At 40.3% G+C, this 27,289-nt stretch overlaps 1 protein-coding gene across 1 annotated transcript in view; it reads right to left on the reverse strand.

Moving 5' to 3' along the window:
- Nucleotides 1-6,359: 6,359 nt before the first annotated feature.
- Nucleotides 6,360-27,289, reverse strand: part of LOC147445553 (uncharacterized) — a 52,767-nt gene continuing 31,837 nt past the window's right edge. Inside the window, exon 3 of the mRNA XM_086524601.1 lies at nucleotides 6,360-6,725. Coding sequence (XP_086380727.1) covers nucleotides 6,360-6,725 — 366 coding nt within the window. The remainder of the gene's footprint in view (nucleotides 6,726-27,289) is intronic.

Raw genomic sequence — 27,289 nt, forward strand, 5'->3', positions numbered from 1 at the left:
CCGCGACGGACGTCAGCACAGCGAGAACTCACCTAACAAGATTTGTCAGCTAAGGACGAAGCTCAACCCGCAAGCGCATGGAAGCAATCATAAGGTGTCAACCTACACTAGATCGACTCCTAACTAATTCCTACAGAGGTCTCTACCTAATGTCTAAGTCACAGCCTTCAAGAGTGCATAAGAGGAAACGTCCTACAACGCTTTCTAGATCCAAACACCCATCAAACAATCTTGAAACACCACAGAACTTGAAGGAGACCCTACTATCACCAATCGGTCGCTCTCCCTAAGGTCGATGAACCAAAACCCCAACCCAAAGCACCCGGTGCAAAATCACGTAGGATGTTTGGCCGAAATTTGCAAGTCTTTGTTTCCGAAATCTAAAGTGCCTAATGTGTAGCTCTACTCAATGTGAACGCATGGATATGCTGCAATGCAAAATCGGACAACGTATGCTCACCAAATCACCAAATGAAACTCGTAGAAGGAGCTCGCAAAACCGGACCGTATGCGCACAATGTAGGTGTCGGCGCGTAGCTCTCATCAGGGGCAACACGCTACACTTCTCCGCACTTGATTGGGACCACCGGTGCACACGTAGCGTCAAGATGAAGCTCACGCTCTCTCTCGTACACAGTACGCTCACTCACAGACTTCAAAAATCCTTTTTTTAAAATGACAAAAGGTTTTTCTATTAAGGTCAAAAAGTGGTATATATACCCAATTCTCAAACCCTAAAGTTCCAAATCAACCATCTACTCAATCTAACTATCAAAACTGGGATACAATCTGGAAACTTCAGTAAGCCCCAATATTTACAAGGTGAAAAATCAGGTTTCCTCAATAAATGAATAATTACAAAAAATGATAACCTTCTGAGTAGTCAGTTTCCGTGGGGTGTGTCCAGCTTCTAACAGATAGACAAGTGGTGGCGATTGCGAACAAATACTCCATGATACTTTAGGTTGGAGAAGTGGTGGTTGGAAATGCAATTGTTAGGCAAATACTTGGGGGGAGCAATACATACTGGGTCTATTCACCTTTTCATTAATTAATTAACGTTGAAGATTTCGTCGACCCTAAAAGCCTAATGCATTTTAGCATCGAGATGTAAGGTGGAGGCAATGCACACATGCCACTGCTCCTCATTCCCTACCCGACCACCTGGAAATCTCCATGGTTCAAACACACACACAGAGTCGGCCCTCCTCCTTTGTCCGCCCAGCTGGGGCTGTCCTATTGCACGCGCACTTGATGCATGCTCTGAACCTCCCTTGCTTGCCTTAGTCCTACCATGCAGACCCTTCGCTCACTGCATCCCTCACACATGGCCTCCCCTGCAGATGATGAGAGAGAGAGAGAGGGAGAGAGAGAGAGAGAAGATAATCTCCTTCTCCCTCACAACCTCCGTCCTTATCCACCATCGCCTACACTCGTGAGTCGTGGCCTTACTAGCAGATGAACCCGACAAAGAGAAACTCAAGGGAGAGGCGAAGCGCGGTGCTGTATACCAGCCCAAGCCAATGACCGACCCCACACACAAAGATCTCCCCGCTCCTCTCCCTCTCCTCCATGTGCCATCCTGTCTGTACCTTTTCATAAGAAGAGTGAAACTATAATTTGAGTTGGTTATTTAGGCTTTGGAGACAAACAACTTCCTTTTTTTTTAACATAACTCACTCTCTCCGCCACTTGCGATAACCCTCCTTTTCACCCTAAAAAGCCTAAGAGGATCTTATGAGATTTCTACAAAAAGAAATGGGGAAAAGATTAGAGGCACATACTCATGTTAATGTATAACATAAGCTCAAAAGGAGGGGTTTTAAAATGTAAAAGTTTTAGGAAATTTAACAGAGAAACATTAAAATAAGGATTTTTTATATACCATTTTGGAAAAAAATCCTAAAATAAGGGGTCATTTTACTCATTCACACATGTTAAAAGAGGGATTTTTTTAATACCCCATGAATGCACATTATATAGGGGGTATTGAATGATGAACCCCTTGAGGGAGAATAATCCATGATACTTATGGTTGGGCATATAATGGAGCTTGAGAGCAATGAATGATTGATATTAAAGATGATATATTGGAGATATGATGGCCATACAATGTATCTATCTATTTGTATGCTTAAATATAGCTTAGTTTGGACAAGTGGTGGACCTTGTGGCACTTTATGCTTCAATGGAGCACAACTTGTACAAGTAGTGGGCAAAAGATGTTATGACCCTCTATGCTTCAATGAAGCTTAGCTTGAACAAGTGGTGGACCTTGTGGCTGTTTATGCTTAAATGAAGCTCAGCTTCAATAAGTGGTGGACCTTATGGATATCTATGCTTGAATGGAGCATAGCTTGGACAAGTGGTGGACATTATGGGCCTGTATGCTTCAATAGAGCATAGTTTGGACAAGTGGTGTACCTTGTGGACTTGTATGCTTGAATGGAGAATAGCTTGGAAAATTGGTGGGCCATATGGATTGCTAAGCTTCAAATGCGCATACATTGGACAAGTGGTGGACCTTGTGGCTATCAATACTTCAATGGAGGCAAGTGGTGGAGATTATGGCTCTATATGCTTCAATAGAGCATAGATTGAACAAGTGGTGGACCTTATGGTTATCTGTGATTGAATGGAGCATAGATCGATGGGTCTTATAGATCTCTATGCTAGAATAGAACTTAGCTTGGACAAGTGGTGGACCTTTTTGCTCTCTATGATTGAATGGAGTATAGCTTGGTGGACGTCATGGATTCCTATGTTTCAATAGAGCATATATTGATCAAGTGGTGGATTCTCTATGGTTGAATGGAGCATAGCTTGGACACATGGTAGACGTGATAGCTCTCTATGTTTTGATTGTGTATACATTGGACTAATGGTCGGCCTTATGACTCTATATGATTCAAAAGATCTTAGCTTAGACAAGTGGTGGATGTTGTGGATCTTTACGCTTGAATTGAGTTATGCTTGGACAAGTGGTGGACCTTATGGTCCTCTATGCTTGAATGGATCATATCTTGGACAAGTGGTTTAGCTTATGGCTCTATATGCTTTGATAGAGCGTAGATTGGCCTTGTGATCCTATATGATTCAAAAGAGCTTAACTTAGACAAGTGGTGTACATTGCTTCAATAATGGACCATGTGGCTTTCTCTACTTCATATTGAGCTTAAAATTTTGACCTTTCATCAATTGTCCATGCCTAACCTAAATGTTGGACATTGTGGCATGGATTATAGGTTGTGGCATATGGAAGATCTTGAGATCAATGAATCCATGTTAGTAGAGATGGTAGATTGGAGATATGATAGGAGCTTGGCCATAAAGTGTGTCTCACTTTGTTTCATCAACTTCCTTTGAATAGTTTGCACAACAAACAAAGTAAAAGGCGTTAACCTTAGGCATTTGAAAATCTTGGAAGCCATTTCCTAACAAAGTAAAAGGCTTGAACATAGCAACAAATCAAGCAAGAAAGAAAGTGTGTGTGTGATGCACACACACACATTCACATAACTTTATTCCAATAAGCAAAGAAGTGAAACCATTTTTTTTTAAAGAATAGTGTGCACAAGGATGTGTTCATACACTTGGGCAAGGGTGTGAAGAGTTGATTCTAGAGATAGAGAGAGAGAAATAGCGAGCAAGTGAGAGGTAGAGATTAAGTCCGCCTCTTTTGGCGCATGCTCAGGTACTGGCGAGTAAGCCACCCAGCATCGACCCAATTTTGTTGATTTTTTTGATGATTTTTCTCCCTCTTCTTGACTTTATTTTTTGGTGACTTGACATCGCTTTCGACACCGATCGACGACTATTCCGCTAGCCACTCCTGACCGATGGCGGGAGATGACATTTGACACCAATTCTCACATTTTGACATTACTCTCATTACAAACGGATTTTAGAAATCTGACCCAACACCGATTTCACACAACATTTTTCCATGATCAACAACTATACTTGCCACACGCATGGGTGAGATGCCTCTACCATAGAGGAGTGACACCCGACATCGGAACCGAGCACACGATCGTGCTGTACGGTACAATTTTTTACTACGACACCTTTGGTGGCTATTCGACTAGCATATTTTTTCTCAGCAACAACGGAAATCAGCACATAGCAACATCGACATGCAGGTTACAGGTTACAAGGGATTTTCAACCGATTTACACACAAATTTTCTAGGCTTTCAGACACAACACTTTCACAGTCAATTTAACTGTCTTTTTAGCAGCAATTTCTCAGTAGACAGATGCTCTTTTTTATGAGCACATCTAGTGCTACTGCAGGGATCACTTTTATTGCATGCAACAGTTCTTGGCGCCTATTTGAGTGCGGTTCACTCATGTGCGTTCAGTTGCAGACACTGCACACTGTACTACGTGCGGAGTCACTTTGGCTATTTTGGCAATTTTCCCGATCGTTTTTGAGACTCGGACCGAAAGAGCCCTTTTTGAGAGTGTGGCTAGTCCATTTGTGTCTGCATTAGCCTTTGGAGGGTCGATAGCGTGATTTTTCTTTGAGCTAGGGTGTGCTCAAATATTGAGACACCTTCATTGATACAAGAAGCTGGAGTTCCTCACTTTTGATACCCTCGTCATAGGAAATGCGTTCATATGCTTTTGATGCCGAGTTGGCGATCACATTGGCAATGACAGGATCAGTTTTTTTATGCCAGTTAGTGCAGTTGGCACATCTATGTGTATTTTGAGTTGAGTTTTGACTCCTCATACAAAAAATACTTTGCCAAAATTTTTGCAGCTTCTCGCCATAGTTTGGCACGTCTCAAACCCTCTTGTCAAGTGATGGTGGCTTCTTATAACAAGGAGGAGTATTTCATTTGCAAGTTGAATGGTAGCAACTTCACCTTTTGGAAAGAGTGCATGAAAGATGTTTTGACAAACAAAGGCCTATCAAAATCGTTGAAAGAGCATGGAGAGGATCATGACTATATGCAAGCTTAGTGGGAGCTTTTGGATGCGTGAGGCATGGCTACGATACGTCTACATCTAGCAGAGTCATTGGTCTTTACTATCATAGAGAAGACAACAACCAAGGAGCTTTGGGATAGCTTATGTTCAGGAGGAATCCCAATCCTCGAGCGAGTACTTCCGAGCGGACATGAAACCGAGCGAGCATGAGCAATGAAAAAGATTAGATCAAGATCTCAATAGTCACTCTATAGAGTATAGTGTAGCAAAATAACCATGTTGCATCTCAAATAGTCTCAAACAAAAGAGCCATTCTCTCCCTTCAATGTGTTCACACACATTAAAATATTCTCAAACAAAAAAGCCGTACTCTTCCTTTAAGGTGTTCACACACACATTGATACACAGTCATATCCTTGCTCGGAACCATCTTGTTGAGCATATTCCAAAACTCTATTTGTGCAAACTTATTCTCCATGGTAAATTTACATGTTTCAGTTTTCATAAGTTTGTGTACAAATAGATCAAAAGATGGTAACTCAAATGCCACATGTCCATCATAATGCATAGCTAGCTCTTGAACTTGAATGATATCCTTTGCTTGCTTAAGTTTAGTGAAATTACCTCTATGTTTCTAACATGTAAGTTTAACAAGTTTTGGAAAAACGTTTTTTTCGAGCACTAGTCACTCACTCTTAGCTGCCGAGTTTAGTGAATTTTCAGTTTCTTGTCTCTTGTTCACTCGCACACACTCTCTCTCTCTCTCTCTCTCTCTTTTGAAAAAACTTTAGAAAGACATTAAAACAATATCAGATACAAGCCCGTCCAAAAGACTCAAAAGTCCCTCAACATCCATCTTATTGATGGCTTCAACTACAGTGGCAATGCTCGTAGCATGCGTCTTCTAAGAGTTCTATGATAGAAGTAAAAATTCATGAGCCTTCTTCCTCTCCTGGCTTATGCACTAATTAGACACCTCTTCACTTCGTAACAACAGAAACATTGGTACGCTGATTCTGGTTCTTCATATCCTCCTTGCGTCTAAACCTTTGTGGTGGCTCCCAAACTCTTCTTCTTGTGCCGGATCTCACACGGACAACATGAGAGAGAATGGTGCATGAAATGCAGTACTGCATATGGCACAAAGCTTGGGAAGTGTGTACCCATAATAAACAAAATCATATCACAGTTCTCACAGAGACGCCCTATAGCGATGCCCGGCTGCTTGCGATTCATTATTAGATCAGGGCAATGCTTCACCATGGCTACTCGTGACTGTCCGCGTGTACTGAGAGACTCTCTCACTCTCTCTCCCTCTCTCTTTTTTTTAATAAAAAATTCAATAAATCTTAAAACGATGGAGACTGTACAAACACAGTGGGCTCCTTCAGCGGTAACAAGTAAATGCAGGCCGCATAAGCCTTAGACTGTAGGGGTATTGGCAGGAGTAGTGGGAGCGGGCGCGCCGGCAGTAGCATACCTAGTAGCGTTTGCATTGACGCCTGTAGTAGCAAGCGGATCATTGCCATAATTCGCCCCTGGGGTGTTGCTGTTGAGAGGCTCTGTGGCAGCAGGTCTACTTGAGTTATGCACATCTGCCATGGCAGTGTTCGCAGCTGCATGCAGGCGGTCAATGTCCGCCCGCATATTTGTCATCTCAGTGGCATTCTCTGCTTTCTTCTCATGCTTCACTTCCTTGGCTACTGCTTCCTTTGCCTCCTTTCTTTCGTGGGAAGCCTCGCGGCCGGGTTTGTCATGGGCCATAACCTTATCAAAATCCTCGTAGTCCTAGTAGACACACGAACTCAAGTAGAGACCGCAGTGCCAAAAATGTCAAGTGTTACTATTTCCATAAAAAGGGCCATTACAAAAAGAATTATTGTAGTTTCCTAAGAGATCAAAAAAACATGCAAAAATATAACTCTTGCAAAGGTAAAAGTACGGTAAAGATTGAGGAGCTCAATGTGGTTGAGTCTCCCATACCTGTCACTACAGTAAAGGATGCTCCTCCTCCAGTGATAAGCATTATGCCAACACAGATTCATGCAGAGGTGACAAAAAATCCCTCAGATGTTCTCATTTTCATTTTAGATCTCACTCCACATGCTTTGGTTGCACAGGATGAGGGTAATGCACATAGTTGGATTCTTGATTCTGGTGCAAGTTTTCATGTGACACCACATAGAGAGTGGTTTCCCTCTTATGCATTCATGCATGGCATAGTCAAGCTTGGTGACTATGGGATTTACATTATTGGCATTGGTGATGGGAAACTTCAAATGCATAATGACACTACGTTTTTGTTGCAGAATGTCAGACATGTTCTTAAGCTTACATAGAGCTTGCTTTCTACAGGGCAATTGGATAATCTTGGCTACACTATAGTTTTTGGTAATCATTCTTGGATGGTCCCCAAGAACAACCTTGACATGATGAAAGGTCGTAAAAATATATCCGTGTACCTATGCTTGTTTTAAGCATCAATGAAAGCTCTATCTATGTGGCTGAGCTGCCGTCTACTGAGTTGTGGCATAGCCGGCTAGGGCATATTAGCCAAAAGGGAATGAAAACACTTCATTGTTTTGGCTACTCACTTGTGTTAGATTACAAGAACTTTCCATTGTGTGAGCATTGTCTTTACGGCAAACATAACAGGTTCACATCTTTACCATTGAACAAGAAACTAGGCAAACCCCTAGATTTAGTGCACAGTGATTTGTGTGGCCCAATTCCACATAAAACTCTAGGGGGGGAAACTACTTTCTCACATTCATAGACAATTCTAGCAAAAAGGTGTGGGTGTATCTCCTTGAGCATAAGGACAAGGTCTTTTCTACATTCCAAAAATTCCTTGCCATGGTTGAGGACCAATCAAGAAAAAAGCTCCAAGCTTTTTGAACGGACAATGGTGGAGAATACGTCTCCACAAAGTTCAAGGATTTTTGGAATCGAAGAGGCATTCATCCACTATTTATTGGTCCATATACAATTGTACAAAAAGGGATAGCTGAAAGAATAAATTGTACGATTCAAGAGCGAGTTATCTCTATGATGTCTATGGCAAAGCTTACTCTAGAGTTTTGGGGAGAAGCTTCTCTAACAGCAGTGCACATCATCAACAGGTCACCTGGTTCCTCTCTCTCTCTCACACACACACATACACACACACACACATAGTGGTATGTAGAAAAACACACATAGCCTACAAAAGTATAGCCTCTCCTTTGGCCCCTATTCATGTACACACTTTCCTTTTGTATGTGCCAGCAAGATCCTCCTGTGTGTGACAACCATTGACTTCAGACATGCACACAAACCAACTCCAGTTAGGGGCTATCCTACAGACAAGCTCTTGCTACACTCTAATCTTCTACACACAAACCAAAGGGGGCCACACTATTTCCTACATACATGCACATGACACTGCAACTGAGGGTTGCCCTATAGAAAAATGAGACAGAAAGTTACATCTCTCTCATTCTCCGTATCCTCTCTCTCTCATCATCCATTTATATATATATATAGACATACATACATACATACATACATACATACACAGACACACACACACACACACACACACACTCAATGTGCTACTAGATCCTCCCTCAAGTGATGGTAGCCCTCCCTCGCCAACCTATGTGTGATGTTCTCAATTGAGACCATCACCACCACCTCTCTCTCTCTCTCTCTCTCTCTCTCTCTCTCTCTCTCTCTCTCTCACACACACACACACACACACATATGAAGTACCTTTTGACACATTGGTGACATCGGTTCTTCTTTATGGATTTCAAATGTTGGGTGGGAGAATCTCAAAGCTTACTTGGAAAGAGTTTGAAAATGTCCAAAATCATTTTCATACAAAATTTCTCCAAGTTAAGACACAAACACCATATATGCTCTTACTTCCTAAGTGTGGATCTCTTCCAATTGAGATTATAGGCATGAAAGGGTTGTGGAGTACATGATAAAGATGCATCAAAACCCCTCACATTGACTTCCTACTGAGATTATGGGCATGAAAGGGTTGTGGAGTACATGATAAAGATGCATCAAAACCCCTCACATTGACTTCCTACAACTGCATGGGAAGCAAGCAAAAAAGTTTAAAAGATGCATAAAAGCAAGATCTTTGAGCACAAGATGGATGCAAGACATAAAGAAGTGGTTTTGGAGATGGGATGCATTACACTTGCTACATGATGTCTCAATAGACTCCCAAGTGAATGAATTTTTTTAACAATACCAATGTATTACGGCTTGGGAGCAATCCAATGGGTCACACTTCCATGCATTACACCACCCATATTGCCCCTAGCTATAAAACCATGTTTTTTGTTGAAAGAAAAACAAAATTACCCTTACATGCTTGAGACTATCCCTTTGTCAGTGATACACACTATTGCAACCATTTGGATTAGCTCCCACTCCCTTCGATGCGAGAAAAGGCATTGGGGCAATGGAGAAGAGTCAAATTGATTGTGCACATTGTGCTCATTGCAAGTTCAAGAATCTGAGTACCACACACTACTAGAGTGCTCAACTTTTGGTCACATCCGAACTTGCTTCCGTCACATTTTTAGCCATCATTTAGACCTATACACTTTCCTCTCCCAACCACAATGTGGGCTCTCTTCATTGTGGCTCTCATCACCATAGCTTTAGAGCATTGAGAATCACTGATCAGCCCCACACATACTATATCACATGTAGCTGTGGTCCATAGTTCACATTTGACCTTCGACGACGATGTGTGTGTGTATGTGTGTGTGTGTGTGTGTGTGTGTGTGTGTGTGTGTGTGTGTGTGTGTGTGTGTGTGTGTGTGTGTGTGTGTGTGTGTGTGTGTGTGTGTGTGCACGTGCCTTCATGCACACACATGGAATCTCTATCTCTCTCCCCACTATGCCTATCCTTCATGTGGCACCTTGTAGCCTGCTTTGGTTTGCATTATTGTTGCAAACACCCTCCCATAGAGCTACAAGCAAAAAAATAAGGTGAAAGTTCACTATGGCCTACATAATAAGAAATTTCTTTGCGAGCGAGAAAAATAGAAAGCGTGGCCTCCTCTACATGATCTACTAACAAATCTTGCAGATTCTCTAGCTAGAGGTTGAGCTGTTCGTTTCTTTTTTGTAGATCTTGTTGAAGGGCCATTAGTCTCTCTTCAACAGCTAGGGAACCTTCTGATATGTGTAGTATTTGCCTTTGTTCTAGCCATAATTCCCACAGAAGTCCTGCAACTTTGGGCCTCCAAGACTTGTATATCCTCATTGTCTACTCCTGCACTTGATTGTGCAGACCTTGGGGTTGATATAAGTCTTTGGATTGTCACATCTTGGAGCTATAATTTGTATTTTAGCTCCATTACTTCATCTTTAGTCGCCTCCAGTCTGTCTTTCCTCCTTTTCTTTTCTTCATGTAAACCCTTGACTTTGCTCGAGATCACTACAATCTATAGTGTAAGTGTATATCATTCTCTCTCTTCATCCCTTAGATTTTAATGAGAGTTTCAAGATATCATCCTGCTTTCTTAGCTCTTTGATTTGATGTTTGTAAAGTCCTTGTGATGCTCTCATACTCTTCCTGTATATTTCCTTCCCTGGTGTGTAGCATGTTGTTTTCTTCGGCAAGTGTGACAAACCGCGTTCTGATCCTATCTAATATTTGATGGGTGTCTCTCACATCTTCTTCTTTTGCACCTATTATGTATCTTGCTGATGGTCTAGGGAGTGGGACAAAAAATGGAACTTGGTGTCCCATGCTTAGCAATACTCCTACCAAAGGAGGTCTCCAAGCACGCTCCACTAGTCTCCGTTGTTGTATAGGTGAAATTTGTACCAACCCTGGTACTTTAGGTTCTGGTGGTCTTCTTTGTGTGTCTTGGTCCTTAAGCTTTTCTTCAGGCTTCTTTTTGTCTTTTGTAGCCCATGGTAGTATAGAGGTGGCATACACAGCCGCAAACGCATCCTCATCCAGCTGTCAGGAGGTCTTCATAGGTGCATCTCTTGTTCTGTTGTTTCACTTCTAGCACCAGTCACAGATCCTGATCTCTTCTTTGGTGGATCCTTCTGTTGAGATGTTGGTGGTTCAGGGCTTGTCGGTTGGATGTGTGCAAGGGGAGATTTTGGTGGGGTTGAACTCCGTTGTTTGTACTTAACATCTTCTTTCTCTTGCATTTGCAATGATTTAAGGGGTAATTACCACCTCAGTCTTCTAGCCATCCAAAGCAATAATCACTTCTTTTTCAAACTTTTGAATGGAGCTGGCTAGCTTGTAGACCCTGTATGTATCCACACCTGTGGTCTTGTTGCAAAGAAATTATGCGGATTGGCCCTCTCTAGGTGGTTGAGAATGCCTTCCTTGCTGGCATACTCACTAAGATCTCTTGGGACCATGGGCACATCTATTGTATTTCCCTGCAGATCTATGAATGTATCTTGGTATAGTATGATTCCTTCAGCTTTTAGTGTGGCTTCACCCATCCAAGCTTTGGTCAATTTCAGTGTTTTGTGAGGGATAGTGTAGGGTTCTTCCGCCACAATGACGTCTTTCAAGGACAACCTCTTCTTCTTTTCTCGTGATTTGTTGGCTTCCATTGATCCTGCGGGCACTCCAAGTGCAAAAGTTAGTGTTGTTCATAAAATCTGGTATTTTCTCAGTTTCTAGATTTCCAAATGACTTCAAATTTCAAACACAAGCTAATTAGGGCCTAAGGGTGCTATGCATGTGATAAAAAATGCATTTTGGATGCAAATTCATGTTGTGAGACATCATACATGTATGATGTCTAAGTGCTCAAAATGGATTGACTTTTCATATGTGCATAGTCCATAGTATGTACATCATGTATATATGCTTGGATTTCAATTTGGATGTCATTTGGACAAGCTGTGACCACTAGAACCCCTTTCAGACTTGGAAATTGGATTATGGCTTAGTTTTGAGCAAATGAGGTTTAAAATGGGGTGAAACTTGGTAGGTACTCTCATACTCATGTGGTAAAGGCTTAGAAGGGGTCAAGTTAGCTTTTAGGTTTATCTCAAGCTAGTGAGACATCGTACACATATGATGTCTATTTTGTCCAAAAGGGCTCAAGCTTGTATTGGAACTAGGCTTTAGCATGGTATAGACTCCTGTGGCATCAGAAATTGAATTGGAATTACTCTCTTGTGTTTAAAGCCAAAATTCAGGTTTAGAGCAAGAAAGTGCCAAGACCTGGGTTTAGATGGATATAAAGAATAAAAACTTGATGAAACTTGATATGTGGGCTAACAATAATGGGATAATGGCATTGGAAGAGAGAAACCCCCCCACATTGGTCATTATGGCCTCTAGAGACAGCCTCTATTGAGATCTTGGGTCCAAAATTGATCTATAGTGTCCCCAGGTGATAGGTAACACTCTAATCATCTTAGATTTTGATTTGAAGATGAGTCATGTGGTTGGGACCATGTAATGTGTCCTTTGCCAAGAGTTTTTGATTTTGGTGGTCACAACCTTGACTCAAACTTGTCCAAATTCAATGCATGGCCTTTATATTATGTGATGAACATGCTCATGATAAAAGATGTGGAGTTTGGCATCTGTATGAGAGAATAAACAATATACACATATGATGTTTGTTGATGCAAAAATGCTTGAAAGTCATTGGGTAAGATGTGTATAGCATGTGCATGGTGCCCATAACCCCAGATTTGAATTTGAGCTTGAGAATGGATGTCAAAATCCATATAAAGGGTTTTTGCATCTAGATTTCCACCTTTTGGGTAAGTGGAGGTCAAAAGATGTCCAAATGTTATGAAAATTTTATGGGGAGCTCATAATGATGTGTATAAAGTGTTAGAGTTTCCAAAATCACAGCATCATGTCAATTCAAGGGGTCTAGACATCATAAGCATATGATGTCTATGTTGGCATTTTTGGCTCAAACTTGGTGTAGAGGTAGCTCATGATGTGTTTATGCTTTAATGTATGCAAATATGAATTTGTACTAGTGCTCATGTGCCCAAGTCCATAGAAGGGGTATAGGACACTTTGATCTGGAAAATGATGAGGATGGTGATCAAAACATCCCCAAAAAGGTGCCCAAACTTGGTGTAGATGCTATATGTATCATACTTTACAAATTTGGATGCCCAAAATGTTAACATAAATCCTCTGTGATAGGTCTAAACACTATACTAGAGAGATTGAGACTTTAGAGCCAATTTGGGAATCATCAATGTCTTAAAGATTTGGCCATATGGACAAAATCTCACACTATTTTTTGAGGCCAACTCCTTCCACAAGGTGGTACTTGAAAATCTCTTTCAAGCGTCTATGTTTGGAAAATGGTCATTTGAGCATAGGGGTATGATGTGCAAGCTATGTGCGTCACTTGTGTGAAATTTCACTTGGTTTTGAGCACTTTTGGTAGGTCTAAGGTCAAATTGTGGGATAAGGCCTAGACTTTGTGTTTTTTGGGCATTTGACACCCTAACCAGGTCCAAATCTTCTTAATTTTTTGTGTATTTCATGTTGAGAGTATGCACAATATGGTGGTGAATTAAAATTGGTAGCTCATGTGCAAAATTTGGTTGCGAGACATCATACGCATATGATGTCTGTTTTGATAAAAATAAGCTTTGATGCTTTGAAGTGCTTTGTGTTTGTGCCTTAAGCCCTAATAGCTAGTTTTCATCTTAAAAAGTTAGTTGTTAGCTTAGAAACTCCTTGTTTGGCATTTCGGTCTTTGAAAGGGATTCCTTCACTTGGAGATGACTTTCAGTGGTGATTTCTCTTGAGATCAATCTCCTAGGCTTGTTGATGAAAAAGGGCATCTTTCCATGGCTTTTGTGAAGCATTTGGCCCTACCAATACCCTTTTTGGCGATTTCTTGCTCAAATAGCATCCTTTTGGAAGGATATGGTTGGCGACAATTTTTCTTATTGTCTCACCATATATGTTGGTTGTTGGTGACATGTCAATGATGTCGGTGTTTGGTGGCAAACGGGCGCACCGTTTGGTCGTGAAAGTCAAATGACACTTTGCGTGTCCGAAGCCTAGCTTGATGTTTTGACCAACTCTTCGTAGTTTGACTTTGGAGGAAATTACATATGCTTGTAGGCACCCTCGAGGAGCACCTATTCCTGAAATTTGGTAGTTACATTCTAGCAACTTTCTTTTGGGTCGACTGCTGCAGACTCGAAGAAATTACATTTTTTCCAAATGGTTTAAATCAACATAGGAGGTCATATACGTGCTCCTCTAGCCTAGGGGTTAACCCCCTATCAAGTCTCATAGCTATCGAGTTAATGATTGTTGCGTTGCAGCCCCATTTCGGTCCTTTCCTGAGGATGCCCCATTGCCGTTTCGTAGGCTTTTTCGATGAAGTTAGTGTAGAGCAAGGAGAGGACATGGTGAGGAGACATCCTTCATATATAGAACCAAATGGTGTCCTTTGTGTGTCATATGAAGCCATAGATAGTCCGCGCACTATAGTTCTCTCTAGCTCTCTCTAATTTGTGAATAGTAGAAATGGGAAAATAAGAGAGGCCAAAATATCTTATATTCGGGGTCCTGGACTACTTGTCATGAAATTTGACATGTGCTCTTATCTCATTGTGAATTGCACTTTTGGCCTCAAAAATTTCCCATTTGGACTCCGTTTGACCCATTTTTGGATAATTTGCCCTTTCGTCCAAAAACTGGTCGGATTGGGATTCCGCTACTTTTTTCCATAATTGTTTCCACGCTTCACCATATGATGTCCTTTGCTTACTAATTAGTCTTGTATTTTTCTTTTTTCATCTTGACTTCAACTCACCCACCTTTTCTATTTTTCTTTATTTTTTACAAGAAATTAGCAAAAATAAAAGAAAAATTACTAAAGTAACTCAAAAAATACCAATAAATCCAAATAAATAAAAAACAGCACAATGAACCATTACGTACGGTTATCTATAATATTTTTGGCCTAATTGCTTTGTTTTTCTCACTTTTATGCATGAAAATTGTTATCATATATACACACACACACATGTAGAGGCTCATACTGGTGTTTGTCCTCATGTCTCTGTAGAATCACATTAGATAAGGGCATAAATACTTGGTTTCACCAAAATTTTACAATCAAATGCAATCAAAACCCATAAACATAGAAAACAGTGCCCTTTTAGTATTTTGCTTGGTCTGTTGCTCCCCCTCCTAATCGGAGTCCTCCCGGATGACGGTGTATCATTGGAGGGTAGGTGGTGTGCATAGGTTACCAAGAAATTCTAATGCTGGACATTTAGTGCGTCTCTATATGCATACTCAATCAAAGCATAGGAAAAGTTAATGCAGTGCAAGAGGAGGGTAAAAGCAATGTGCTTATTGGCATATGATGTTCAGGTTTCCTGTTAAGTTAGTAGGTTAAGAAGATAGTGGTGAAATAACAATCGTTCTAATTTTGATACTCATTATTTGATTGACAATGGTTGCTTTGGTACTTTTAATATGTGTTTCTAGTGTTGTTGACAGTCTTGTTTGAATCCGTAACTCGCATGTGGCATTTGTGTTGGTCTTTGTTCAAGCACCCAAATTTTTGTCTCGTTCTTTTGAGCTTTTGTAGTTGCTTGGGTACCCAAAATAGTTGTATCTTTGGTTGTGGATCATATGAATTTGCTCTTGGTGTGATCTTGTAGGGAGTTCCTTGTTGTGCTGCTTTGGAATCTAGATTTGCTCTTGATTATTGTGTGCAACAAGCAATTTCCTCGGCACCATACTTGATTATACCTTTGGTTTGTTGTCGTAGTTTTTCATTTGTCTTCATCAAGGTAGCTTGTCATTGGTTCGGCTTAACTTGTGCAACCGCTTTCTTTTTTACCCAAACTTGCTTCGGTGCTTTTTGTGACTACCATGGTGACTGCTAATTGGTGGTTTTACCGAATAGATTCTTTGGACTATTCTTGTTGCTCGGATTTTCAGTAGTAATGTCCTTGATTTTCTCTTTGGAAGCCATTTTTTATGTGTTGTACATAAGGGTTGGTTGCCCTTAGCTTATAGGTTTGTTACCAGTGGTTTGTCATTTTTTTGTTGCAACTAAAACTATTTGTTTTCTGGTTGCATCTGAATATGGATTATATCATAACTCCCATAAATTTTTACATTGTACTTTTGTTGCCATGGTTGGCCCAATAACAATGGATGCTTGTGCTGGCTTATCTTCTACCACATAAAACTTATGCAAATAGATATATTGATTAACCTATACATGTATCACCATCCATCACATTGCTTTGATTGAGTGCTCTAAAAAACTTTTGAATGCCTTGATGTGTCGGGTGAAGCTCTTAATCAAGTGCTAGCTACCTATATAGGTTGTACAAAATGAGATTTCCTTCCTTGAGCTATGGAATCTAGGATTTCCTTGGCCTCCACTTGATGACCTCCAAGCTTGATTTTTATGGTTGGATCCACGGTATGCCCCTCTTTGACTTCGATCACTTTTATTACATCGATCCATAGTGGTGGTCCATGTTGTTGCTGATATTGTAGAAGCTTCTATTTTTCCATGCGCTCCCTACCTTCTTCTTGAGTTTGTTTGACCACCCACTGCTTTTCTTGAGATTGTTTCTTTTTCTCATGTAGTTGTTGAAGCATGCTCTAGGTTAGTGGTATATAATATTTTTAAGGTGACAACCACTAATCCAGTTTGGCATTGCTTCACCCTTCAATGTAGAAAGGTCGACGATTCCACTTGGTGATATATCAGTGATCATCAAGGGTCTTATCCCTTTCTTTTTAAGTTTTTTTGCATACTGTTTCAATGTGAAAACCAGGACATAGTCTCCTTTTTAAACTCTTTCGAGCATACATGATTATCAAAAACTCTTTTCATCTCCTTTTTTGAGCGTAGATAGAGGCTATGTCCTTCAAGAAAAGCTCACCCAATTTCTCAAGGTCATTGAATCTAGAAGACAATTCATGGCCTATCCATCTAACTCGTTTAGCTGCTCTTAGAGTAGGGACCATCTCAAGTGGCAAACTCGCATTGATGCCAAACACCCTGTTGTACGGTGCTGTCCCAATTGAGGGTTTTTAAGCTACCCTATAAGCCCAAAATGTGGGCGTATAACTATTGGTCCCAATCTGCTCTTGGATCAGATACTGTTTTGGTCAAAACCATGCATATAATCTTATTGGTAGCTTCAGCCTGTCCATTAGCCTATGGGTGGTGTGGAGCATACTTACTGTGAACTACCATGAATTTTTCCAAAATATTTTCAATAACATCATTGAGGAAATGTGTGCCATGATTATGACAATTTCTATAGGTAGGCCATATCTAACAAATTCATTTTTGGATAGAAATTGTACAGTGGTCCTTGCATCATCTTTCCGTGTGGCTTGAATTGGAGCTGATCTCTTGAGACAGCTTATTCTAGTGTTAGAAGATTTCAGCTACTAGTGTTAGAGGATTTCAGATAGTAGACTGGACAGAAATCAGAAACTAGACTGGAATCTAGATACTAGAATAAGAATCAGACTTATGTACTAGAAATAATGTTCAGTCAAATTCAGAGTACTAGACAAGAAGTAAGTGTAGCTGAAATATCTGCCATGATTGGGATTATAGATAGAGATTACATTGAATATGATATGATTTCGAGAAAGTACAGTTGACAACAACTTCCAATGATTCTCAAGTACAAGTGTAGCCAAAGTGCTAACCCAAATGATAACAATTGCCAACCCGATTACAATGTAATGGGCCCTATTTATACATTTTGGGTTTACTGTAGTAATTACCATAGTAACTACTAAGCAATTTGCTACCCATCTCCTAAGAGAACGTTCCCACATAGTGAAATTATCCAGCCATCTACATCCTTCCCTTCTTTCTTGAATTTTGGCAAGATTCCAAAATTTTTGAAAAATTCCCCTGTCTGATTCTGATGTGATACTGAAATATCCATCATCTGGTTCTGATGTTGGGGGTCGGGTTTGACCACTGACAGGGTGGCCATTCAAAGATTGTGAGAGGCAGCTGAAAAGGCCAAGGGACTGCAAGAGGCAGCTGAAAAGGCCAAGGTAGAGCTCTCATCAGAACAAGGTAGAGCTCTCATTGTCTACCTTCCAGCTGAGGAAGAAAATTCGGCATTGAATTCGGAGATGGAACTACCCAGTATCCTTCCATTGGACTGTCTTCCATTTTCCCTTTGACCTGGAGGGTGCCTGAGAAGTCCGAGTACTAGCATTCTCCTTGTGAATCAATCGGTAAATGGCCTCCTACTCAAGCTGATCCCGCCTTTCTGTGGTCATCTCTACTTCATAAGGCATGAGGGAATGATAGGTTTTTGTGTCAGGATCATAGAGTGTACGCCTACCCTTGGTAATCCTGGTTCTGGCCAGCTTATGACAATGCGAAGCAGTATGGATCCATCTTTCTAGAAGAGGCTGATTAGTTTTGACTCGAGCTTTGAAAAGAATCTCAGCCATCTCCCTATACTGTGGTGCCAGGCCCGCCTTAGCTTCAATATCCTTTTCAGGAAATTTAGAAGATTCGACAGTCATTAGGAAATTTCGAAGGTCATTTGGAGGGCCATATGAAGAGAGAGAAAAATAGAGCGCGTCCAATGAGCAGGAGGGCTACGTTACGTAGGAAAGTACGTGGAAAGACTCAAAAAATAGGAAAATAGCCTAAAAACTTTCACGAATCTAGGATTGTGGCATCGTAACTTCCTTGCTTTTACCGAGCTGTTAGGTGCTTGCCAGTGGTCCCACTGCTGATATTCTCTTATGGCCATTAACGTACTTGAGGGTGACCATTAAGCCCGCACAAGATATTGGAATTCTAAAACACTTTCCCTCCATTAGAATGCTTTCAAAGTGAATCTCCCTCCACTAAATCTTTTCTCTGAGAGCTATGGCTTCCACGTCTTCTCGCCCAAGAAGCTCTAGGTGTTTACTGTCTCTCACACCAACAACCAACAGCTGCACTTTGCCTAGAAGGCCAAGTAGTAGCATATCCTCAATTACAATATCAACTTCAATAAGTGCAGAGAACCAATGGGTTGCACAAAGGATTAACAAAGGTTCATGGGTCCTCATGCAGCCAAGAAGACCCAAGAGGTCTAGTGGTATCAATGTTTATCGCTCAACATGGAAGCCCAGAGTGTTGGATTTCAAAGTTGAAATCGGCAAAAGATCTGTAAACGAAGTTCTTGTTCAGCATGATTTTACCCATCTAGACGTGATAGCAAACGGTGGAAATGTATCAGATATACATCAACCACATTGCAATTGTAAGTAATCTTGACATCTCAACTTCATTTGATTTGTCATTTCACTTATTGATACTCTCATTATAACTTTTCTTATATATTTTGCAACGTTTATCCCTCTTCTTATGAGCAATGTCTCCATTCTTCACAGCTCAACTACATTAGATTTGTCATTTTTACTTATTGATACTCTTAATTTAACTCTTGTTATATATTTTGCAGATGTTTATCCCTCTTCTTATGAGCAATGGGAGCCTATGGAGTGCATAATAGGCCTCTTCCTTGTAGTTCATGCCCACATTGGTTCTCTACAGTATTCAGGGAGGAGCAGCAAAAGCCTGGCTGATGAAGGAATATTTTTCTATGACCACTTCTACCAACTCAGCTCAGGGAATAAGAATGGCATGATGATGAAACTACCTCTACCAACCGATTGGAACACTGTGGACTGGCCAGTTCCCGAGGAAACAATGGTGGAGGCAATGCCAAGTAGGCTCTACAAGGATATACAGAGGTCTCTACGTAGCTCTATTCCCACCAAACCGGTTAGAATTGCAAACTTTTTTCCTACTGCACTCTTCATAGAGTTGTTTCATAGCTACAATATCCGTGTTACGAAAACTATGTTCATGTGCAAGTCATTTTAGCAGTCATCCTGTGACAAACTTCTTGACAGAGGATGGTATGTAAAGGAAGAGATTGGCATACAGTGCGAGGTCGCTCTTGATACTCTAGTTGTCAAGTACATGATTGCAAGCCAATCACTGTTAGTCTCCTTTTGGTATCTGCGATCACAAATGCTCAAAGGTAAGTACATTCGTATGGACTAGGTTTCTGCAGGTTTGGAAGATAATCCTGCTATGGATGTGGAAGTGATTGATAAAGAGCATGGCCTAATGTTAGTGGTTACAATAAGGGAGCTATGCAGTCTTCTGCAGTTGCGGCATGACATAATTGAAGAGTCAATGGACAGGGACCTTTCAGATTTTTCCTTTTTCCTAGCTGGCCGTAAGCTGATACGGTGAAGGGAAAAATATATTTTGTGCAAACAGTTGGATGGTCGGGTTGAAATAGTTTCAATGTAACAGAGATTCTTGTGAACCCAAGTGTATACGAATGACTTTCAATACATGAAGTTTTTTGAGCTCATTTGTCAATTGTGCCCTGTGAATATAAGTGTTCTTGAAATACATTTCTTTAGCATGTCAAATCTCTCTCTCTCTCTCTCTCTCTCTCTCTCTCTCTCTCTCTCTCTCTCTCTCTCTCTCTCTCTCTCTCAATGTTAGACAAGACAAAGACATGATAGAAGAGTCATCTTAATTCATTAGAAAGTACAAACTCATCCGTGAACAATGGACTGAGATACAATTTCTGTAAGTATGGAATCAGAATGTCTTCAAGGTAAAAATCAAAGGAATGCCCCTCGAAAGAAGGTGGTGAGATAGTTGTTCCCAGTGGATTTAGTTCTCCCTTTTCAGGAGTATCATCAATCAGTATTGTATTAGTTGCATCAAAGGGTACACCGATTTGGCTAAACGGTTTGTACAAAAGAGGTAAATGTGGTTTTTTAGGGTGGTAGTGGCCCTCGACGGTAAGACATTTTCTTTCATTGATGATGGCAGAAGGGTCAATTGTTATGCAAACACGAATGGAAGAAGACCAAACATGCAAGAGGAATTAGAAAGTATCAGAAGAAAGGTTGAGGAGGTGGAGAAGATAAACGCCGAGTTGAACGACCTCCTCGTGAACATGGGAGAAGAAGCTAAAACAAAAAAACAGAAATTCCTAAAGCAGATTGAGGAGCTGAGAGAACAGCAAGCCGGAGAGCAAGAAGGCACAGGGCCAACGGCCACTGAGGGCATAGATTTAGAAAATGTGGCAGATCCTGTGGACACACCTATGCAAGAGGAAATCCTAGAAGGATCCTCTCAAGAGCCCAGGAGATATTACAAAGGAGACAACCCACTTGGCTGAATTATCCTAAGCTGCCGGGCTTGAAGGCAGGTGAGAGAATAAGTGTCCAATACATGGTGAAAACCCTACTGGATGCCATCAAATTGTTCACTGGGTCACCTGAACTTACGTGCATCATGATGAAGAAAATCTGCAAAACTCTTTTAGCAGTATTTGAGACATTCAAGCATGGCTAGATGACAGACCAGGTTACAGACAATATCTTCTTCTTCCAAGATACTTACAAATGTGCCTATGATCTGTCTGGTCAGCCTTCCAAGGAGGTGATACATGCGTTGTATCAAAGGATAATGTTTCTGCCATCCTATGACCTCCAGGACTTTGAAGAAGCGTTCTACACCGGCTTCTTCACAATAAACACTGATATTTTTGGCCCAACAATGATGAATCTACATGCACGATACGAATCACTGATCAAGATGCGTGAAACCATACGCTGATGAAGCAGCTCAATGGCCATGTCGGGGACAACATGAGCAAGGAGGGGGGGAGTGTTAGAAGCTGGACACACCCCGCGGAAACTGACTACTCAGAAGATTATCATTTTTTGTAAGATTTTATTTATTGAGGAAACCCGATTTTTCACCTTGTAAATATTGGGGCTTACAGAAGTTTCCAGATTGTATCCCAGTTTTGATAGTTAGATTGAGTAGATGGTTGATTTGGAACTTTAGGGTTTGAGAATTGTAAGGTATATATACCACTTTTTGACCTTAATGGAAAAACCTTTTGTCATTTTAAAAAAAGGAGTTTTGAAGTCTGTGAGTGAGTGTACTGTGTACGAGAGAGAGTGTGAGCTTCATCTTGACTCTACGTGTGCACCGGTGGTCGGAATCGAGTGCGGAGAAGTGCAGCGTGTTTCCCCCGATGAGAGCTACGTGCCAATACCTACATTGTGTGCGTACGGTCCGGTTTTGCGAGCTCCTTCTACGAGCTTCATCTGGTGATTTGGTGAGCATACGTTGTCCGATTTTGCATTGCAGCATATCCACGCGTTCACATTGAGTAGAGCTACACATTAGGCACTTTAGATTTTGGAAACAAAGCCATGCAAATTTTGGCCAGACATCCTACGTGATTTTGCACCGGGTGCTTTGGGTTGGGGTTTTGGTTCGTAGACCTTAGGGAGAGCGACCTATTAGTGATAGTAGGGTCTCCTTCAAGTTATGTGGTGTTTTGAGATTGTACTTTGATGGTTGTTCGGCTCTAGAAAGCGTTGTGGAGGTTTCCTCTTATGCACTCTTGAAGGCTGTGACTTAGACATTGGGTAGAGACCTCTGTAGGAATTAGTTAGGAGTCGGTCGAGTGTAGGTTGACACCTTATGCTTGCTTCCACGCACCTGCGGGTTGAGCTTCGTCCTTAGCTGACAAATCTTGTTAGGTGAGTTCTCGCTGTGCTAATGTCCGTCACGGCGTGTCCGTCCAACACTACCCTATAGTCTATTGTAATACGTAAATTATGGATTTAGAGACTTTTTTAACATTCTTTTGTATGTGATTTTGACATAATTTCTACTTAATTTTGCTTTCCAAAATTTAGTATTTCTCATTTGCAGTATGGAATTTCAATCTAGGGAGAAAGTGCACATGATATTTGACAATGAAATTACTGATGTTGGTTGTGTGTGCACAACCAATGAAGATTTTACTTGTGGTGGTATAAAGATAGGCCAAGGAAATTTATCCATTCTAGTGGAGGAATGCTTGAAGGACGGGGGGATATTTTTTTGTGAGCTTACTTCAATTTATTGGCAATTGGATTTTTTGTGCTAGCTTTTCTCCAGTCTAAACACATGAGGATGGATGACATGTATATTCTCCTTTCCATATGCCATCCCTAATTCCTAAAGGAGTGAACTAGGTGTAACCTAGCATTACTTTCTTCACTTTGAGGGCTAACGCTAAAATAAAAATTTGATAAATAGAACAAGGACATTTCTCATTGCAAATCAATTACTTCTATTTATTTTGTTACTGAGCTCTATGTTTAGTATAATTAGGAGCCCCAACAAAATCCAATCCAACCTCATATTGCAAATAACAAAAGCCAAAATATAAACAAAACTCTCCTCAGATAAACACAACCTTTGTTTCCAAATCCGAATGCCCCAAGGCAACAACTACCATCCTATATGCAAGGAAATAAGATCAAGGAATAACTCAACATAGATAAAAAAATATAACCAAAAAGGTATTAATTATCCTTCACAAACATAAGCACTAATACAAAAGCAACTCTCTTGTAAAGAAAAAGGTCTTTATCCACGCTAAACATATAGTCACACAATAACCACCATCACATACATGTAACTATAAGATTTAGGAATGACTAAATACACACACAAGAAGAAAAAGGTAATGAAAACCTTCAAAGGTACAAAATCTAAAGTTGCCTAAAAAGAGTGTTTGTTACCAAAAACAAGTAGTTTTTCAATCCAAAAAAGGTAGCTAGAAAGCGCATTTTTGTCCTCTCATATCTTATGCAAAATTTGTAAGGCATGCTTTAGCTAGCTTAGCATCATCCTCTATCCCTAGATAATGCCTCTTCAGCTCTTGAATGCATGTCCTTGGTCTCCACATGCAGTAAAAATATCCAAAATAGCATCTCCTTCATCCGTGAAAGTCCGCACTAACCATCTGTGGCAAAAAGAAATTTCAAAAACATATCTTCTACGATAAGAAAGTTTTTAAACCAACAATAAATAAATATGATGAGTTCCCATCTCACCTAAAAAACATAGGAGACCTTTCTGCACCACCTCGAATATAGTGTCCATGTACCAAAGTGCGTGGAAATGGACTCTTCTTTTTGTTCTCTACAATGATATTTCTTTGAGCATTGAATAATTTTCTTGCAACCTCTTCACCTGCCTCACGATCAATTAGAGGAAGATTACAATGTTCTCAATAGAACATACTTAGTGCCAATGTTTCAGCTCCATAGTATAAAAAATTACACAAAAACTTATCATGTTATCATCTCCATAGTATAAACAATTACGCATGGGTGAAAGCTACATTTACACAAAAATGGGTGAAAGTTGCATAATGACAATGTTATCATCTCCATAGTATAAATAAATACACATGGGTGAAAGCTACAAAAAACGTCTCTTGTTATCATCTCTATAGTATAGACACATACACATGGGTGAAAGCTAAGATTTAAGATGTATGTACTCACTTGTTCTACATTCTTGTATAAATAACTTGATTGCACATGAAGAGAGATTGTCTAATGCATGACCAACCCAACCTTCCTTCCCAGCTTGTGTATTTTAGGAAGGTGATCCATAAGCCTCAAACACACAAACCATCCCTCATCAGCCATGAAAAAGGAAGCAAAGCTCAGTGTGGCATGTATCAATGACGTGCTAATCTTGTTCCATGGGGGACAATCATCTACATCTACATCTACCACTCGTAAACCCGTAGAAAAATCAGCCCACACAAGACGAGAAACTGTGTTTGAGGGAGAGACTGTGTGAGATAATGATGCAGCTATTTTAATTAGAAACATTTTCACACTGTATGGAAAGAATCAAAGAGGTGTCATTATGTAATAAAAGCATTAAAAAATAAATGTGACTTGTGAGAATCAAGGTTTTTGCTTATGTGACCCCTCGCTAAGAGTGTGGATGTCTACCACCAAAATTTATGACAAACACTCATAATCTACCAACAAATTTCAAAAAAGTTACAAGATTAGTTTTTCAAGCACATGTCTGTGACAATAAATCATTCTTACTTGTGGTATTTCTTGAACTTTATGCACAATATCAAGTTGTCTCTTTATGCACCTCTCACGCACAAGTTGAGATGAGGTAGATGCAGCCGCTCGGTGTGAGATGGAGGGGCTAATCTCGACAAATTTGGTAAAATTGAAACATGAATTGGATAACAATGATATTAGATCCATCCCTATGAACAAAGTCAAAGAATACTACGAGGAGTAAGAATGAAACACAACCCTTCTTGTGAGGTATAATGATGTAGAAACCACGGCAATACTGGATGGTGGGGCAAGCATAGCCATAGCCACAAAAGCAATATGGGAATCATGGGGAAAACCATCCATTGGAAAAGCTCAAATGAAATTACAATTGGTGGATGGACATATAGAAAAACCCCTAGGACTGCTCAAAAAAGTGATAGTTAGTTCCTGTGGAATTGATTATCAACATACTTTTCCGATAGCGGACTTTGGAAAGAAACTTAACTATGAAATCATCTTGGGAAAAACATTCATGCGGAAAAAGTACAACTGATTTAGGATTGGGGGAACAATTACATGTATTTGAAGCAAGTGGCATCGATCACAAGGGTTAATTTGAAAGATCACACTTATAGAGATTTCAGAAAAACGCCCATACAAGAATTTGACTCAGTCTCTTTAGCTGAATCAAAGCCTTCATCTTGATTAAACAAAGACACACCTATTTGGACGTGTGGAGCCTTAGAAAATGGGAGTTCAAAATGAGAAGAATGTATCTTAGAAAGGGATTGCACAGATGAATCATATATACTACAATCCTTTCCGGAGCATTTGTTTGAGCCATTTGAATGGACTCAAATTTTGGCAACAATGGATGTGTGAATACATCTATGCCTACTCAATTATGCAATGAGGATGGTTATGACATTATTACCATACAAATTATCTTAACACTTCACATTGAAGATGAAGTTCATGAACCCAAGGACTTATTGAAAGCTAAATAAGTCTTTGAAGGCCTCTATTATGATGCTACTGATGAGTTTGAAGAACATTCAGCTACATTCGATGATTCTGGGTCAGAGGAAGAATATGTTGGAGCATAACAACTCCTAAAAGGAGGGGAGGAAAATTTTTTTGACTTTCCAAACCCAAAAACAAGAAGAGAGAAATGGTATAGAAGAAAAAGAGACATTAAAACTTGAAATCTAGACCTATGCCATTAGTTTCTTGTAGAACACAATTTCTGATGCAGATGGATGCACATAATTGTGTCAAAGACAAAATTATAGGTAGATATCCTCCAGAAAACAAACAAGGAACATCAAAGACATCACAAAAAATGAGAAAGTAAACTCACTGATTAGAACCTAAATACTAGGAGGATGATTCATCCATGACATGAGTTGAACAAAAGAAGAAATATGAAGAGTTGAAGAAAGCTCTAAAGGAGATGTATACCACTGAAATGGAAACCGAGCTATTAGGTGCTTGCCAGTGGTCCCACTGCTGATATTCTCTTATGGTCATTAACATACTGGAGGGTGACCATTAAGCCCGCACAAGATATTGGAATTCTAAAACACTTTCCCTCCATTAGAATGCTTTCAAAGTGAATCTCCCTCCACTAAAGCTTTTCTCTGAGAGCTATGGCTTCCACGTCTTCTCGCCCAAGAAGCTCTAGGTGTTTACTGTCTCTCACACCAACAACCAACAGCTGCACTTTGCCTAGAAGGCCAAGTAGTAGCATATCCTCAATTACAATATCAACTTCAATAAGTGCAGAGAACCAATGGGTTGGACAAAGGATAAACAAAGGTTCATGGGTCCCCATGCAACCAAGAAGACCCAAGAGGTCTAGTGGTATCAATGTTTACCACTCAGCATGGAAGGCCAGAGTGTTGGATTTCAAAGTTGAAATCGACAAAAGATCTGTAAAGGAAGTTCTTGTTCAGCATGTGTTTACCCATCCAGACGTGATAGCAAACGGTGGAAATGTATCAGATATACATCATCCACGTTGCAATTGTAAGTACTCTTGACATCTGGACTTCATTTGATTTGGCATTTCACTTATTGATACTCTCATTATAACTTTTCTTATATATTTTGCAACGTTTATCCCTCTTCTTATGAGCAATGTCTCCATTCTTCACAGCTCAACTACATTAGATTTGTCATTTTTACTCATTGATACTCTTAGTTTAACTCTTGTTATATATTTTGCAGATGTTTATCCCTCTTCTTATGAGCAATGGGAGCCTGTGGAGTGCATAATAGGCCTCTTCCTTGTTGTTCATGCCCACATTGCTTCTCTACAGTATTCAGGGAGGAGCAGCAAAAGCCTGGCTGATGAAGGAATATTTTTCTATGACCACTTCTACCAACTCAGGTCAGGGAATAAGAATGGCAT

This window comes from Adiantum capillus-veneris, chromosome 12, assembly GCF_014529385.1.
Source record: "Adiantum capillus-veneris isolate H3 chromosome 12, ASM1452938v2, whole genome shotgun sequence".
In the NCBI taxonomy this organism is placed as follows: Eukaryota; Viridiplantae; Streptophyta; class Polypodiopsida; order Polypodiales; family Pteridaceae; genus Adiantum; species Adiantum capillus-veneris.